The 15,639-nt window shown below is 38.6% G+C and overlaps 2 protein-coding genes across 6 annotated transcripts in view; one reads left to right on the forward strand and one right to left on the reverse strand.

Annotated features, from left to right (window-relative positions):
- The window catches only part of ALG6 (ALG6 alpha-1,3-glucosyltransferase), a 40,699-nt gene extending 32,854 nt beyond the window's left edge, over positions 1–7,845 (forward strand). For all 3 annotated transcript variants that reach the window (XM_045027078.1, XM_045027079.1, XM_045027080.1), the window contains exons 10-15: positions 2,100–2,185; positions 2,885–2,969; positions 4,267–4,337; positions 6,034–6,102; positions 6,254–6,452; positions 7,313–7,845. In XM_045027078.1, coding sequence (XP_044883013.1) covers positions 2,100–2,185; positions 2,885–2,969; positions 4,267–4,337; positions 6,034–6,102; positions 6,254–6,452; positions 7,313–7,510 — 708 coding nt within the window. In that variant the 3' untranslated portion in view covers positions 7,511–7,845. The remainder of the gene's footprint in view (positions 1–2,099; positions 2,186–2,884; positions 2,970–4,266; positions 4,338–6,033; positions 6,103–6,253; positions 6,453–7,312) is intronic.
- A 2,439-nt stretch (positions 7,846–10,284) lies between these two features.
- Positions 10,285–15,639, reverse strand: part of LOC123375803 (integrin subunit beta 3 binding protein) — a 52,396-nt gene continuing 47,041 nt past the window's right edge. Inside the window, exons 8-10 of one of the 3 annotated variants that reach the window (XR_006581579.1) lie at positions 14,311–14,364; positions 12,473–12,609; positions 10,285–11,004 (exon numbers count right to left, since the gene is read on the reverse strand). Coding sequence is in view for 2 of the 3 variants with exons in the window: in XM_045027082.1 (XP_044883017.1) it covers positions 10,916–11,004 (89 nt within the window). In the remaining variant the exon portion in view is untranslated. Of the gene's footprint in view, positions 12,610–14,310; positions 14,365–15,639 lie in introns of all 3 variants that reach the window. The other 2 variants (XM_045027083.1, XM_045027082.1) reach the window with 2 other exon arrangements.

The raw sequence follows: 15,639 nt of genomic DNA on the forward strand, positions 1-15,639 counted from the left end.
CAACTGCTAATGTCTTTAGACTTCTTGATTTATTAGTGGTTAACTCTGTCATTGCTAGTAAGCAGTGCTAAATACATTCAGGTGTGTAATAAATGTGAGAATATATTGAATCTAGGTCTGTCAAGCGATTAAAAAAATTGATCACGATTAATTACACTGTTAAACAATAATAGAATACCATTTATTTAAATATTTTTGGAGGTTTTCTACATTTTCAAATATATTGATTTCAGTTACAACACTGAATACAAAGTGCACCGTGCTCACTTCATATTTATTTTTGATAAGTATTTGCACTGTAAAAAACCCCCCAGAAATAGTATTTTTGAATTCACCTCATACAAGTACTGTAGTGTAATCTTTATATCATTAAAGTTGAAGTTACAAATGTAGAATTATGTACCAAAAAAAACTGCATTCAAAATTAAAACAGTGTAAAATTTTAGAGCCTGCAAGTCCACTCAGTCCTACTTCTTGTTAAGCCAATCGCTCAGACAAACAAGTTTATTTACATTTGCAGGAGATAATATTGCCCGGTTCTTGTTTACAATGTCACCTGACAGTGAGAACAGGCGTTCTCATGGCACTGTTATATCTGGAATCGCAAGATATTTACCTGCCAGATGCACTGAAGATTCATATGTCCCTTCATGCTTCAACCACCATTCCATGGGACATGCGTCCATGCTGATGATGGGTTCTGCTCGATAAGAATCCAAAGCAGTGCACACCGACATATGTTCATTTTCATTATCTGAGTCAGATGCCACCAGCACAAGGTTAATTTTCTTTTTTGGTGGTTCGGGTTCTGTAGTTTCCGCATTGGAGTGTTGCTCTTCTAAGACTTCTGAAAGCATGCTCTACACCTTGACCCTCTCAGAAATTTGGAAGACACTTCAAATTGTTAAACCCTGGGTTGAATGATGTAGCTATCTTTAGAAATCTCATATTGGTACCTTCTTTGCATTTTGTCAAATCTGCTGTGAAAGTCTTCTTAAAATGAACAACATGTGCTAGGTCATCATCCATGACTGCTATAACATGAAATATATGGCAGAATATATACACAGAGCAGGGGACATACAATTCTCCCCCAAGGAGTTAAGTAAGAAATTTAATTAACGCGTTATTTTTTTTAATGAGCGTCATCAGCATGGAAGCATGTCCTCTGGAATGATGACTGAAGCATGAAGGGGCATATTAATATTTAGCATATCTGGCACGTAAATACCTATGAAGTGCCATGCAAATGCCTGTTCTAACTTTCTGGTGACACTGTAAATAAGAAGAGGGCAGCATTATCTCCTATAAATGTAAACAAACTTGTTTGTCTTAGCAATTAGCTGAACAAGAAGCAGGACTGAGTGGACTTGTAGGCTCTGAAGTTTTACATGGTTTTGTTTTTGAGTGCAGTTATGTAACAAAAAAAAATCTACATTGTAAGTTGCACTTTCACGACAGCAAGATTCCACTACAGTACTTAATATTTTTCAATTCACCTCATACATTTCTTTTGTTTCATTTTTACAGTGCAAATATTTGTAATAAAAAATAATAAACACTTTGATTTCAATTACAACTCAGATTACTATATATATGAAAATGCAGAAAAACATCCAAAATATTTAATACATTTCAACTGGTATTCTATTGTTTAACAGTGCAATTAAAACTGCGATGAATCACGATTAATTTTGAGTTTAATCGCATGACTTAACTGCGATTAATCGACAGCCCTAATTGAATGTCTTCACATTTGAAAAAAGTTTCACAGGTGCTATCATTTTGATGTAAATTTTCCTAGAGATGAATGTTTTCAGAGCTTTATTTTCACAAAGTCTGTGGACTTGACTTAAGACTGATGATCTCTTGTGTTCGAGAAAGTATTTCTCAGTTATTTTAATACATGTTTTAATTCAGTTTCTTTCAGATTTTAATTTTCTATGTTTGAGCCAAGGTCACACTGACCCGATATTGCCTTTCATTATAGCATATGACATTTGTGTATCAAAATTTATTTTTCAATGAAATATTAAATAATCCTCATATTATTTGAACAGCAAACTAACATAGATACAACTCATTAAATATCTTTTCAGGATAAAGTAGCCAATATCTGGTGTAGTCTAAGTGTCCTTATAAAGATAAAGAATGTGATGTCACCTCAAACCCAGCTTAAACTCAGGTAAGAGAACTGAAGGCTTTTAGGTAACTTTCACTTTTATTCATATCGTGGGGGATTTTCAAAAGCACCTAAGTGATTTAGGAGCAGAAATCCTATTGAAAGTCATAGGGACTTGTGCTCCTAAGTCAAAAAGATGCTTTTGAAAACCCCATCCATTAATTTTTGGGAAGAATTGAGAGATGAAATTTTCAGAGTTCTTAAAAAGACTTTTGTTCATAGTGTATTTTTTAGTTCCAAATAATACAAATAAAATTAAAGATTTTCCCCAGGTTTGTGTGTGTTTAGAATGTTGTTAAACTTTTTTCTGTGTTTGTATAATTTGAGCTGAATAATTAGTTAAAATTGGGAAGCTAGATAAAAATAACAAACATATGCATTTGACTTTTTCCATTATTTCTTCTAAATGTTTAAAGTTTGCATAATCCAAAATATTTCAAATAAGCAAATAGTTCAAGATGAGGCTCTTTCAGTATGGAAGATGGATAAAAAGTTACTGAAGAATAAAATTTTCATAAGTACATAAGTCAATTAGGAGCATACACCACAGTGACTTAAGTGCCTACGTGATTTGTGCTTTTGAAAATGGGACAGGGTCCCTAAAATCACCTAGTTGCTTTTGAAAATATTATCTGAAAACATGAAAGTGGTTATTTATATATTAAAGAATAAACGTAATATTTTTTTAAAATAATCTTTTAGCTTTGCTTTTACATTTCTGACTCTACTTCCGGCTTGTATAAAACTAACCCTCCAGCCCTCACTCCGACGATTTAAATTTGCTCTGGTAAGTGTATTTTTTTAAATTGTTTCTTATATAAAATCTATCACTGAATGTTGGAGCATGGCCAACAGTTCTCCTTAAAATTGTCCCACCGTGCAGAGTTATGTATGTTGTTAAATGTCATTTGGTATCTGCTGAAGAGACTGTTTGTTTAAAAAGCATATCACCAATAGAATTGAATATCAAAGTCGTATTGGAGGACCTAACTAATGTCTTTTAAATCTCAGGTTTTCCCCTTGTCTATACTTCTTTATTTCTCTTATTCTCGGTTTTCTTTATTTTAATTCTGTATTTTTATTATTTTCCTCTGAAAAGCCATTTGAAGATTCTCCACACAATAAAACTTTGTATGGGTTTGAGATTTCCTTTCTCTTTTGTTTTGTTTCCAGAGTGATAGGTTTTTTTTAATGCACTGGCTGCCAAATTCAATAAAAATTCCCACAATAGTCATTGCAGGCTCATTAGTGGTTTGAAAAGGAATGATCCTTTTTTTGTTTTTAACAAATGTTTGCTTGTCTCTCTGTAGTCTAATATCACTGAACATAAATTTAGGCATATTTACACGACATGAATGTAAAGTATTCCTTTTAAACTAAAAGCACTTTTATACCAAGACAGATATCACTAAAATTTAAACAGCAGTTGATTTATATGGTTTTAAAATATACAATAATTTCTAAGTATTATTTGAGTTTATAATAGTGATGCCTATAACTAGGATTAATCCTTCCCGAGAATTATCTTGTAGTTTAATTCTTGCTCAATATATTTTTAGTTCAGTAAAAAGAATGAGACCTTTTGTTGTTACTTCTGAGGTGCGGGTTGTTCATGAGCACAGTTGACCCAGCATAATACAACCTACCTCAGGTACGATAGTTGCATAGTTCTGACTTAATATAGTAGGCCTCAATCCTGCAATCACTTATATATGCGAGTGATTCAGTTTACTTTGATAGGATTACTCATGTGAGGATAGTGAAGCACATGCGTAAGTGTTTGCAAGATAGTGGCCTTATTACATGAGACGTTCTGAATACTCTGGGTCAAACTTTCAAAAGGCTCCTTTTTGCAGCCACAATTTGTTACAGGTGCAGATCAGTGTACTTGTCCCTCTAACTATATTGAAACATGCAAATTGCTCTGGAGTTGAATATATTTAGTACAAATTAGATACTTTAATTATATTGGACGCTTCACACTGATGCCAGCCTTTACATAAAATTAGGCCAACTGAAAAACTAAAACCTACACTTTGCATTGGGGAGATCTATATTAACCTCTTCTACTTGAATCTTTTTAGGTTAGTTGTGCATTGTCATTCTTCCTGTTCTCCTTCCAAGTACATGAAAAATCCATTCTTCTAGTATCAATGTAAGTTATTTTTTATATAGAAAATATTTTGATACCCTGTTCCCCAATTTGGATGATGCCACAGGCATCTTCCTCACTTAGAAATAATGTGTCTATTAAAACAGAGACTTTTAAAAAAAATTGTGCATATAGTTTTCATTCTGTAAGAACTTCTGAATGATAAGTAATTCGGGGCTATGAAAGTAGAAATTTCCTTTTTGACCACTAATGGCAGAGTCAGCACAAAATATGCGTGGCTGTCCAGGTGGTAGGGTTGACTGATTCTGGGGGTAGGAAGGGTGACACTGCCATGGAAACCAAAGAAAAGCCCCAGACATGTAGTTGTCCAGAAAGCATATATAAGGTAAGTAATAATGATGAGTGAAATAGGGTGAATTCTCCCTCATTTCTCAATAACTACATGGCAAAGGGCCTCCAATCTTGGAAATTAATGTATATACACCTGTACCTTGATCTAACGCTGTCCTTGGGAGCCAAAAAGTCTTATCGCGTTATAGGTGAAACCGCATTATATCGAACTTAATTTGATCCGCCAGAGCGCACAGGCCCCCCCCCCCCCCGAGCACTGCTTTACCGCATTATATCCGAATTCGTGTTATATCGGGTGGCGTTATAACAGGGTAGAGCTGTATTCCCCTTCTCTTTCCTTTGTTGGGAGATAAGTCTTAAGGCAAAGGGTCATCTTCTTCCCCTTGGATGAAGCATAGCCATCATGTGGGAGAAATTTGAACACTGGTGTGGTAGCACCTTTAATATTCCTCTCCTAGTTTTACATTAGAAAGCTTACATAGAAGCCCACAGGGGACAATTTTATCTAGACTGGCCACTAAACTATTGTTTCTAGCTTCCTGGCTGAACACACAACTTTACCATTCTTACTAATGTGACTAGGCATGGATGCTTATAAACTGCAGCTGTTCCTTTTGAATGCATATTGTGCTGCAAATCAACATACGGGGCAGAATATCTCTTGCACCAGAGCTCTGCTTGGTGTGGTCACAGCTTCTTTGGTTCTCGGGGTCAGCCTGTCACTGCTTTAGGACATGTCTACACAAACACCTAGTGCGTGGCAGCTGTGGTGTAAATTTACCGTGTTCCAATGTGTAGCACACTAACTGTCTGTGTGGACCCTGCTGCTACGTACTAAAAGTTCTCTAGTGCACATGCACATACTGCAGTTTGAATCAGCAGTAGGGCAGTGCACACTAGGGAACTTTTAGTGCACAGTAGCAGGATCCATACGGACAGTGCATGGCATGCAAGGGCACTGTAGATTTACACCTCAGCTTGCTGTGCACTGAGTGTTCATATACACAGCCCTACGGCAGTGAGAGGCTGACGCCAAGAATCAAAGATGCCAGGTGCTACATCAAGCATAGCTCTGGTGCAGGAGATATTCTGCCCTGATATATTCTTAATGGATCCTATGCCTGTGGAGGATAGAATGAGGGGAGTTCTGCCATGTCTCCTATGCTGAGTGAGAGGATGGCGGGCCCAGTACTGGCACTCTTGCCCCAGGAGGGAGTTCTACCATTTGCAGCTAGTGTCTGGCTCCAGATGGCCAAAAAAGGAGCCAGAACCCAATAGAGTCTCTGGCCCAGAATAAGTAAAACTTGTGTATAACAAAAGTTTAGAGAGAACCAGCAAAGCTGTTGTCATTACAGTGTTTGTACACCTATTTTTCTTTTCATTGTAGACCGGTCTGCTTAATGATAAACGAAATTCCTTTGATGTGTACATGGTTTTTACTTGTGTCAACCTTCAGGTGAGTCAGACACTATTAACTTCAATACAGTATGCTTCCTGCCTTGATTCTTGTACATCTTTCTAAGCATATTCTTTTTTCTCACCTTTTAATGTGTTGCTTAAAATGTAAATTTGTTGGAATGTAGACTAATGCCCTTCTGTTTTAACAGCTTACTGCCTCTTCTGTTGAAGGATGGCCTGCTTCTTGCCTGTGTGGTGACAACACTGGCGTTTCTGACAGTATGTGCGACTTCTTTTTCAATATTTGAAAAGACTTCAGAAGAGGACCTGCAGCTGAAGTCACTCTCCCTTTCTATTAGGGCATACATTCCTTCATTTAAAGCATTCCCAAAGATTATTAAGAGTCTGGTAAGAAACTTTTAACTGTTCATAATATGTTGTTTTTAAAAATCATGATAAACCAGCTTTATGCCCACAATTATGTACATTTTTGTGGCAATAGGATTTATATACTGCTTATGGAATATACTTGTTTGCACATTTGTTCTTAATAGAAGTTTCATGTGAACAACTTCATGTGTTGAAAACCACACAAGAGACCCATCTGTCTTCTTCCAAGCTGTCTCCATATATGTAATGCTTTCCCAATTCCAGTGTGAGCCCCTTCCCCCTACCCAATCTCCTCATTCAAATCCCTCCTAAAAGCCCAGAATAAGTAAGTTACCTTACTTTGCAGCAACGTGTCAAAAGAGCCCATTCCAAAATATCCCTTAATGTATTGAATATATAGTAGGAAACTGTCTAATCTTTGGGTGGTTTGAGGTGATTAGCTTGACTGTATTTATATCATCTTAGAGAATGGCACACAAGATATTAGTATAGATGCACACTGTATTTTCTAAGGGTACGTCCATACTACCCGCCGCATCGGGTAGACGCGATATATCGAACTCCGAACGCGCTCCCGTCGACTCCGGAACTCCACCACCGCAAACGGCGGTGGCGGAGTCGACGGGGGAGCCGTGGACTTCGATCCCGCGCCGTGAGGACGGGTAAGTAGTTCGAACTAAGGTAGTTCGACTTCAGCTACGTTATTCGTGTAGCTGAAGTTGCGTACCTTAGTTCGACCCCCCCCAGTGTAGACCAGGCCTAAGAGGTCATCCATATAGAGGATGAAGAACTCAAAGCACCTAAGCAATGAAAGTAACTTCTGATTCATTTGACACTGTAAATCAATGTTAACTAATGTATCATTCTTTATCTTACAGTTTATTGTCTCAGTAACTCTGATGGGCATCCTCACTTTAATGAGTGCCACACTGACTCCTCCACAGAAGCTACCAGATTTATTTCCTGTATCTGTGTCTGTTGTTTCCTGCTTACACTTCTTATTCTTCTTGATGTATTTTAATGCTATTGTACTGTGGGACTCAAGAAATGGTAGAAATCAGAAGAAAATCAATTAGTTAAATTCTAAGCTGTGAAAACTCAAGACTAAACTGGAAAGAGAATATTTTCAGTGAAAATATCAGTTACGATAGGCAGCTCTAAATCAGTCTTATTTAGTATATTTCCCATGATCTATGAAAACTAGGAAACAAATTGTTTTACATTTAAACAGAAAGAATAAGTTAATGACTTTTATTTTAAAGAGGAAGAGTAGCTATTACCAAACAGTGTTTGAAATTTAACTCCACTTGTTATATTCTCAAGAACTTTAATACTTCTGATATGGTTTTCCAATATGAAAAGGCTATTTGTAAACTGTAAATGATTAAATACAGGAAGTCTTGACCCTTAACTAGCAGTGCCAGTTTAATTTAGCAAAGCCGTGAATATAATTTGCTAATGTAAAGTCATACATTTCCCAGCATGAAATGTGGAAGAGAGACAAATATGGGTTAAACAATAACTCTTGGCTGTTGCTTCTAAGTGGCATCTCTTGCTGGCCTCTTTTGATTACATCAATTAAACAGCCTTGCACACTATTTCACTGTCATGATGCTTTCACATGATATGCTTAAAATCATCAAGGTCACTGCACTGATATCCATGACTCACTATCATAGTTCATGGTAACATGACCATCTGCCTCTGGCAATAACCCCTTTACCAACTGAAGTCCATTTTTATTCTAACAAGAGTTACAGGGTGCTGTGGTTGCTGCTATTGTTTTTCCTACATATCTTTTTTCATATGGGTAATATAACTTACAAACTACACATCTCTATAGATAATTGTCAATTTTATGACCTAAATGAAATGGTCAACCCCACCCGTTGCTTCCTTCCTCCCCCAGCCTTCCTGGGCTACCATTGCAGTGTCCCCCCATTTGTGTGATGAAGTAATAAAGAATGCAGGAATAAGAAACAGTGACTTGTTAGTGAGATAAAATGAGGGGAAGGCAGCCTCAGCTGCTATGATAGTCCAGACAGGACATTAAGCAGTGGGGTGGGGAGAGGAGCCCAGCATCCCGCTGCTATGATAGTCCAGGCAGTACAGAATCTTTTCTTTACACATGAAGGGTGGGGGCTGATGGAGCTCAGCCCCCTGTTGCTATGATGAAGACAGTTACCAGCCGTTCTGTACCATCTACTGGGAATGACCGGGAGGCCAGCCAGGAGCACTCATGGGCTGATGATGAGGACGGATACCAGTCCTTCTATACTGTACCATCTGCCACCAGGCTGATGATGACAATGGATATCAGTCATATTGTACCATCAGCCACCAAGGGGGGGGGTGCGAGGATGCTACAGTTCACTGCCGCAGCATGACGTCTACCAGCAGCATTCAGTAGACATAGGGTGACATTTAAAAGAGTCAAGAGACGATTTTTTCCCTTTTCCTTCTTGGGGGGGAGGGGGGGGGGATAAATTGACGAGCTATGCCCTGGACCACCCCGGACAATGTGTTTGACCCTACAAGCATTGGGAGCTCAGCCAAGAATGCAAATGGTTTTCGGAGACTGCAGGAACTGTGGGATAGCTGGAGTCCTCAGTCCCCCCTCCCTCCCTCCATGAGCATCCATTTGATTCTTTGGCTTTCCGTTACGCTTGTCACGCAGCAGTGTGCTGAGTCCCTGCTGTGGCCTCTGGAGATTTTTTAAAAATGCTTTGGAATTTCGTCTTCTGTAACGGAGCTCTGATAGAACAGATTTGTCTGCCCATACAGCGATCACATCCGTACAGTCCATGCTGGAGCTCTTTTTGGATTTGGGACTGCATCGCCACCCATGCTGATCGGAGCTTCACGCTGGGCAAACAGGAAATGATATTCAAAAGTTCGCAGGGCTTTTCCTGTCTACCTGGTCACTGCATCCGAGTTCTGATTGCTGTCCAGAGCGGTCACAGTGGTGCACTGTGGGATACTGCCCGGAGGCCAATACCGTCGATTTGCGGCCACACTAACCCTAATCTGATATGGTAATACCGATATTAGCGCTACTCCCCTCGTTGGGGAGGAGTACAGAAACCGGTTTAAAGAGCCCTTTATATCGATATAAAGGGCCTCTTAGTGTGGACGGGTGTGGCATTAAATCAGTTTAACGCTCCTAAAATCGGTTTAAACGCGTAGTGTAGACCAGGCCTAAGTTTACACTGTTCACCTTTAGCTGAGTTCCTGTTCAAGTGATTAATGCTTCTAGGATTTTATTGCATTAATGTTGTGTTAAGGCACCAAGAGCCTTGGGTAAGTGTCTTTTAAATTAGTATTTAAAAAATAAAAAGGTTTTATATAAACCACAATAACTTAATTTTACTAAAATGGAAGCTCAGCTACTCTAGCATACTTCTGAAACAAGGAGCGAGTGGATTCTGCTGCAAATTGCTGTGGAATAACTTCCAGACTGAGCTACTTGTTTGTTATCTTTCTTATCTGAATGGCACTCTGCACAGTGTATTAGCAGCTCAGAGAATCCAAACTAATTAATGTAATTATACAGCACAATAGGGCTGAATGGGGGAAAAAGAGCCCTTGAGCTGGTATAATTGGAGACAGGTACAGCCTAGACGCTGAAATCAGATTGGGCACACATGAAAGGACAAACCATCCTTGTTTAAGGGCATTCCCATATTAACCTGATTACTCTGAGCAAAATACCAAAGTGGCATTGACATTAAAATATTCTAGAGCTGTCTCTGGTGTGTAGCATAAGACATGAATGTATGTAGCAGGTGTTCTATGAACTTACTTCCCCATGTATGAATTATGAAGTCACTTAAAAGAAGTTTCTACCCACTGAGTTTACATTTCTTTAATTAAAAGAGGCAGTGTATTTGTTGGTGAAATAACTTGTCTTAATCTTGTCAACAAGTAATTACCAGCACTTCTAGAAGGCAGCTTTATTTTGTAGGCGGTAAAACATTCCACTTAACATATAAGGCATTTGTGAACTCCAGTTATATATGTAGACAGACAGCACTTGACCTAGTGTATGAGAGTTTATTCCAAGCTGTAACTGTAACCTTTCCATAAACATTTAACATTCTTCTGAGAGGGTGCTACCATGATAATTACCAATGTGTAAGGCATGCAAAATTTCCATCCACAATAAAATCTTTTCTTTCTTTTAAAAAGGAGTGGGTAGTTACGTGTATTAGCCATAGAAAGAGTCCACCATGATTTTGAGAAACAACACCTACAGAATTTTGTACAAATAAACTTAGTGAAACACTGCCATAAGCTAAAGCAATGTAGTGTACCTCTATTTTCAATAAAAGTATGTAAAACATCCAACTAAGATGGAAGAAAGTGGAATAGTTTCACATTTTAGTTAGTCTCTTCTGTCTTGTATTCATCACAAGATTAGGGCCAAGTGTTCCTCACCATATAAAAACATTAGTTTTGTCTGTATCTCTTTTCTTTGTCCTTCAGATGGCCTCCAAGGGTGATAAAGCGAGAGTCATCTGATCTACCTTGTGTAGAATTGAGAAATGGTTCTTAGCAGTCCCAGCTGTTTCTGAAAGGCAAAAGCTAAGTATACCAAGAGGTCAAAGAAACAGTAACGGCTTTAACAGCATTAAGGTACACATAGTTAAGAGTAATATCTGGAGCAAGATCTTAAATCTTTTTCCCCATTCAGCCCTGAATTTTCTGTTTTCCTTAATAAAAAAATTGATAACCTTGGTTATTCTGACATTATGGGGTCAAGGTAAAAATAATGTACTAACTTGACATTAATTGCTGACTGTCCCTTGTCTAACTTAAGACACTCTGCGTTCTATTTGCACACCAAATGCCTTTTTGGATCAGGTTGCATATCTATTAAAAAGGGATGTTTCTGCTATTTCTAAAATATCTACATTTACGGAGCAGTTGTAGAGTATACAAAGCTGGCAACATCTCTGCACCACTCATCATTTTAGCTTTGTCTAACTCAAAACTTCACTTGTAAAATGCTAGGCGCCTCCTGGTTTGAGAAGCACTACTCTACAATGGTGGGAAGAAATAATATTCAGACTCCTTCACCCTTTTTGTACATCTGTACTTTCTACCCAACACACAAGAGAGGCCACAGCTGCCTTTACAAATCTGGCAACTCTGCCTAAAAGTGGAGAGTTTTCAGGGTAATCAGAAATAGGCAAAGGATGGCGGAAACAATAGCAAACCCATTTTTACACCAACTCTTCCCTTGTACTAAGTACGTACACTAGACTAAAGGAAGCACATAATCATTCTCTAAGTATGTGCACGTAAACAGTGAGGGCCCGCCTCGGACACCTTTACTAATGTTCAGTTATGCCTTACTCCACAAACATTCTCACTGAAGTCAATAGCATCCACTTATGCAGTATAAATATGGCCCTGGGTTAGGGAACCCAACTGTCTACTACCTAGCTTAAAACAAATTGGACTTGTTGAGTATTCAGAATGAACTCCTACCATAATGTAATTTCCCAGGTTATTTGATCACAATAAACCAAAAAAATAAAATATTTTGCAAACACCCCGTTTGGAGTATGTCAGCTTTTGCCGAAAATGTCATGGAACTGCTGCAACTTATCTTATATAGCATCTCAACTTTTGCGTAGGCTGATGAACTGCATAAACAAAGCCCTACAAATTGTCATTGCTGCTCATGGTAAAACTGGCACCCATTCCTAGAAATGGAGCATATCATTACTGTGAAATTTTCAGTCTCTCTGAAGGCCTGGGAATCAGTATTCATCCTTAAACATTCAGCTTCTTCCTGCTCAATGCTAAAACATATTACAGCCTTTACACCAAGGCAGCACAACTACTGTTTATAATAACTGCACGTAGCAAAAGAAGTTTATACTCTGTACAGCAGTAAATCTAGATCAGCTTGTAGTACATAAACATGCATAAAAGAGCCATGAAGAAATGAATTATTTACATTGAGATTATCTGGTTGTGCACATTGTAAAGTTTAAATTAGATACCAGAAATTTTATCTAGATATGCACCTGCCTTGTGCAATGAGCAATCCTTAATTGGTATTTGCTGGGGAGATAGATTTACAGGCATTTTTTCTCTCCTTTTAAGTACAATAAAGCAGATGTAGAACTTTGTGTTGATATGGAATGCATTTTTCACATAGTGCCTGTGGGGTTAAAAGAATGACTGAAATAAGACTTAATTAGACAACTTTACCATATGCCTACTGTTCACAATAACGTATCTGCCTATCCCTAACTTCATTATGTAAAAACACATAATACAACAGAAAATGAACAATTCTGTGTTTCTCTTACATTGGGGTAAAATGTTTTTGATGTTAGAAGATCAAAGGGTGTTTTTTATTCATAATTAATTCTCCTGGTACCGTTGAAAATCAAAGCGGACAATCTAATACTGCCAACCGCAGAAAGCTTTTTCACCATCACCAGATTTACCATTGGCCTTTTTATAGTAAGAAAATGAATGAACTGTATGTTTGTCACTTACACAAGAACACAATAAAAGCAGGAAAAGGTAAATATGCCTTTACTAGGAACAATTGACAGAGGCTGATATCACTGGCTACCTATTAGAAAGACTGAACAGTGAAGACATGATTCAAAGTTACGCTGTAGATTTGTGGCATTTTATTTTTTTAAATATACACATTCTGTGAATATCTGTGAGCCAACTCCCCCTTCTTCCTGCTGTATTATGAATATTCAGAATAACCTGACTTTCTAGAGAGGGGTATATGCTCATACCTTCCATCAATCCCCATTAATCTGCAGATAATTCTCTATATCTAAAGATGAAAATATGTCTGAAAAGAATCTGAAACATGACACCCTGAGCAGACAGTTTTCTTATGCATAAGTGGTGTTTTGCTGATTGACAGAGTCAGTCTCTACTTGGGCTTTTGCTTATGTTACTGGAACAGAATGAAGCATCCAATGGAATAACAGAAATTAAGCACCCACAAAGCTTGCTTTGTGGCTTCCGTTAGCTCACCAGTGTGAATGGCACAAAATAGAGTATAAAACAATAGGTGAGCAGCTGGGAGGTGCCATATCTGGCTTAAATGAAATTAGTGAAAGAAAGGAACTTTGTTAAAAGGAAATTTTATCCAGAAAGTGCAAACAGTAAATCGTTAACACATTGCACAAAAAAGATAATTAAAAAGTAGGCTAGCAGCAAACACAGAACTTTACTAATACACGTGAGGGAGGGGCATAGGGAAGTGGCAATGTCAATTGGAAATGGTTCCCTACACAAACCCTCCTATTGCCCCTTTGAGCTGCCGAGGAGATGGCATTACTGCTCAAACAATGGACAGCAATGTCTCCCGAGCAGCATAGGCCTCAGGAATAGACTAGAATAGAAAATCTATTTGTCCAGGATGGGGCAGGCAGTCCTCTTCGAAGCAGCTCATTAGGAGAGTCACCCATAATATGTAAGAAGGTATAACCTGCTCTGACACTCAAATTCTCTTATTCCTTTGGTCACATGTGCCTATTCAAGTGTGAAATATTTGAAAAACCTTCTAGTTATCACCTGACCTTGGTGACTTGGAGAAATCCTCCTGTAATAGTCTTCACTGTGCTAGCTTTCTGTAGGTTCAATAGGAACCAATTTGCACAGCAAATCAGCAGAAATATTAAGAAGTAGATTTATTTTTTTTATTATTGAGGTATTACATTCATGAGCAGCAATTGTCTTCAGATCAAAATACGACAATTTGATCATGCACATTTGTACCTATGATCATTTTGCAAATGTTTAAATAAATTCAGTCCTCATAATTACTGTTAATTGTAAACATTAGTTTGTGTAGTCAAACACTGAAGTGGGAAAGCTTGCTTACCTCAGTTAATGAGGGATTTAAGGAATTCATAGCTGTTACCAGATTGTACATATTCTGTGGATGAAACAAAACCAAATTTTCACAAACAGAATGATGGTGTTTTATTTGTAAAATAAAAATCTCAAAGTCAACATACTGCTAAAGTAAAATATTCCAGAGTTCATAATTTGTCAATATTGTAAACTGCAGCTTCTACAATGTATGTTTTGCTATTTACATTTTCATGATTCCATTACTTAACTCTGACCCATTAAAAATACATTGTTTTTATATGTATAAGTAAAAGTTTGGATATACACCAGGAAATATAAAATTAAGAGCTACAGTAATTTAATGCGTATTCTATCAGGGCTTGAATGGAAATATTGACAGATAGAGAGACTAGAACTGCTTGTTTGTTTATATGCTTCTGCAATCTAGGATTAAATTGCTTAATATTGTTTGTGCATCTGTATTTAATTTAAGATTCCACCCAAACAAAGTCTTATAGCCTGTGGATATTTTACATATGGGGCACAGTGGGCAAGATTTCCTATTCCCCTGCTGTTCCCCCTTTCCTGTTACACCCCGTGTTGGAAGGGTGCAGTTACCACTTTCTTGGGGATTGTCTTAATCTAAGGGTACATCCATACTACCCGCCCGGGTCGGCGGGTAGCGATCGACTTCTCGGAGTTCGATAGATCGCGTCTCATCTAGACGCGATCTATCGAACTCCAAATGCGCTCCCGTCGACTCCGGAACTCCACCACTGCGAACGGCAGTGGCGGAGTCGACGGGGGAGCCGCGGACTTCGATCCCGCGCCGTCAGGACGGGTAAGTAGTTCGAACTAAGGTAGTTCGAGTTCAGCTACGCGAATAGCGTAGCTGAACTTGCGTACCTTAGTTCAACCCCCCCCCCAGTGTAGACCAGGCCTAAGAGAATCCCACAATAGGGTAGAACTAGCACAGGTGACTTTATGGAAAAGGTATAGCAGAGGCAGGGCTGGGGCCTAAGGGTGGTCTGGAATGCTGCTGTCTGCCACTTAGTGGTCTGTGGGTATGGTCTGCATTGCTGCCAGCTCAGGTAGCCAGACCAGCACTCACTGATTGCGTTTGCATGCTAAAACTAGAAGTGTAGCCGTGGCAGCGTGAGCCTCAGGCCGGGCTAACAGTGTGCATATGTGCCTTGGTCAGAATTGTACTCAGGGCAGTTTGCTTGTCCCACTGCTTGTGCCACCACAGCTACCCTTCTGTTTTTAGAACACTAGCTCAGTCAGAACTAGCATGGGTATGTCTACCTGAGCTGGAAATTACACCTCCAGCACTGGCGTAGACACACCTTGTGATGGG

Source organism: Mauremys mutica, chromosome 8 (assembly GCF_020497125.1).
Source record: "Mauremys mutica isolate MM-2020 ecotype Southern chromosome 8, ASM2049712v1, whole genome shotgun sequence".
Lineage (NCBI taxonomy): Eukaryota > Metazoa > Chordata > Testudines > Geoemydidae > Mauremys > Mauremys mutica.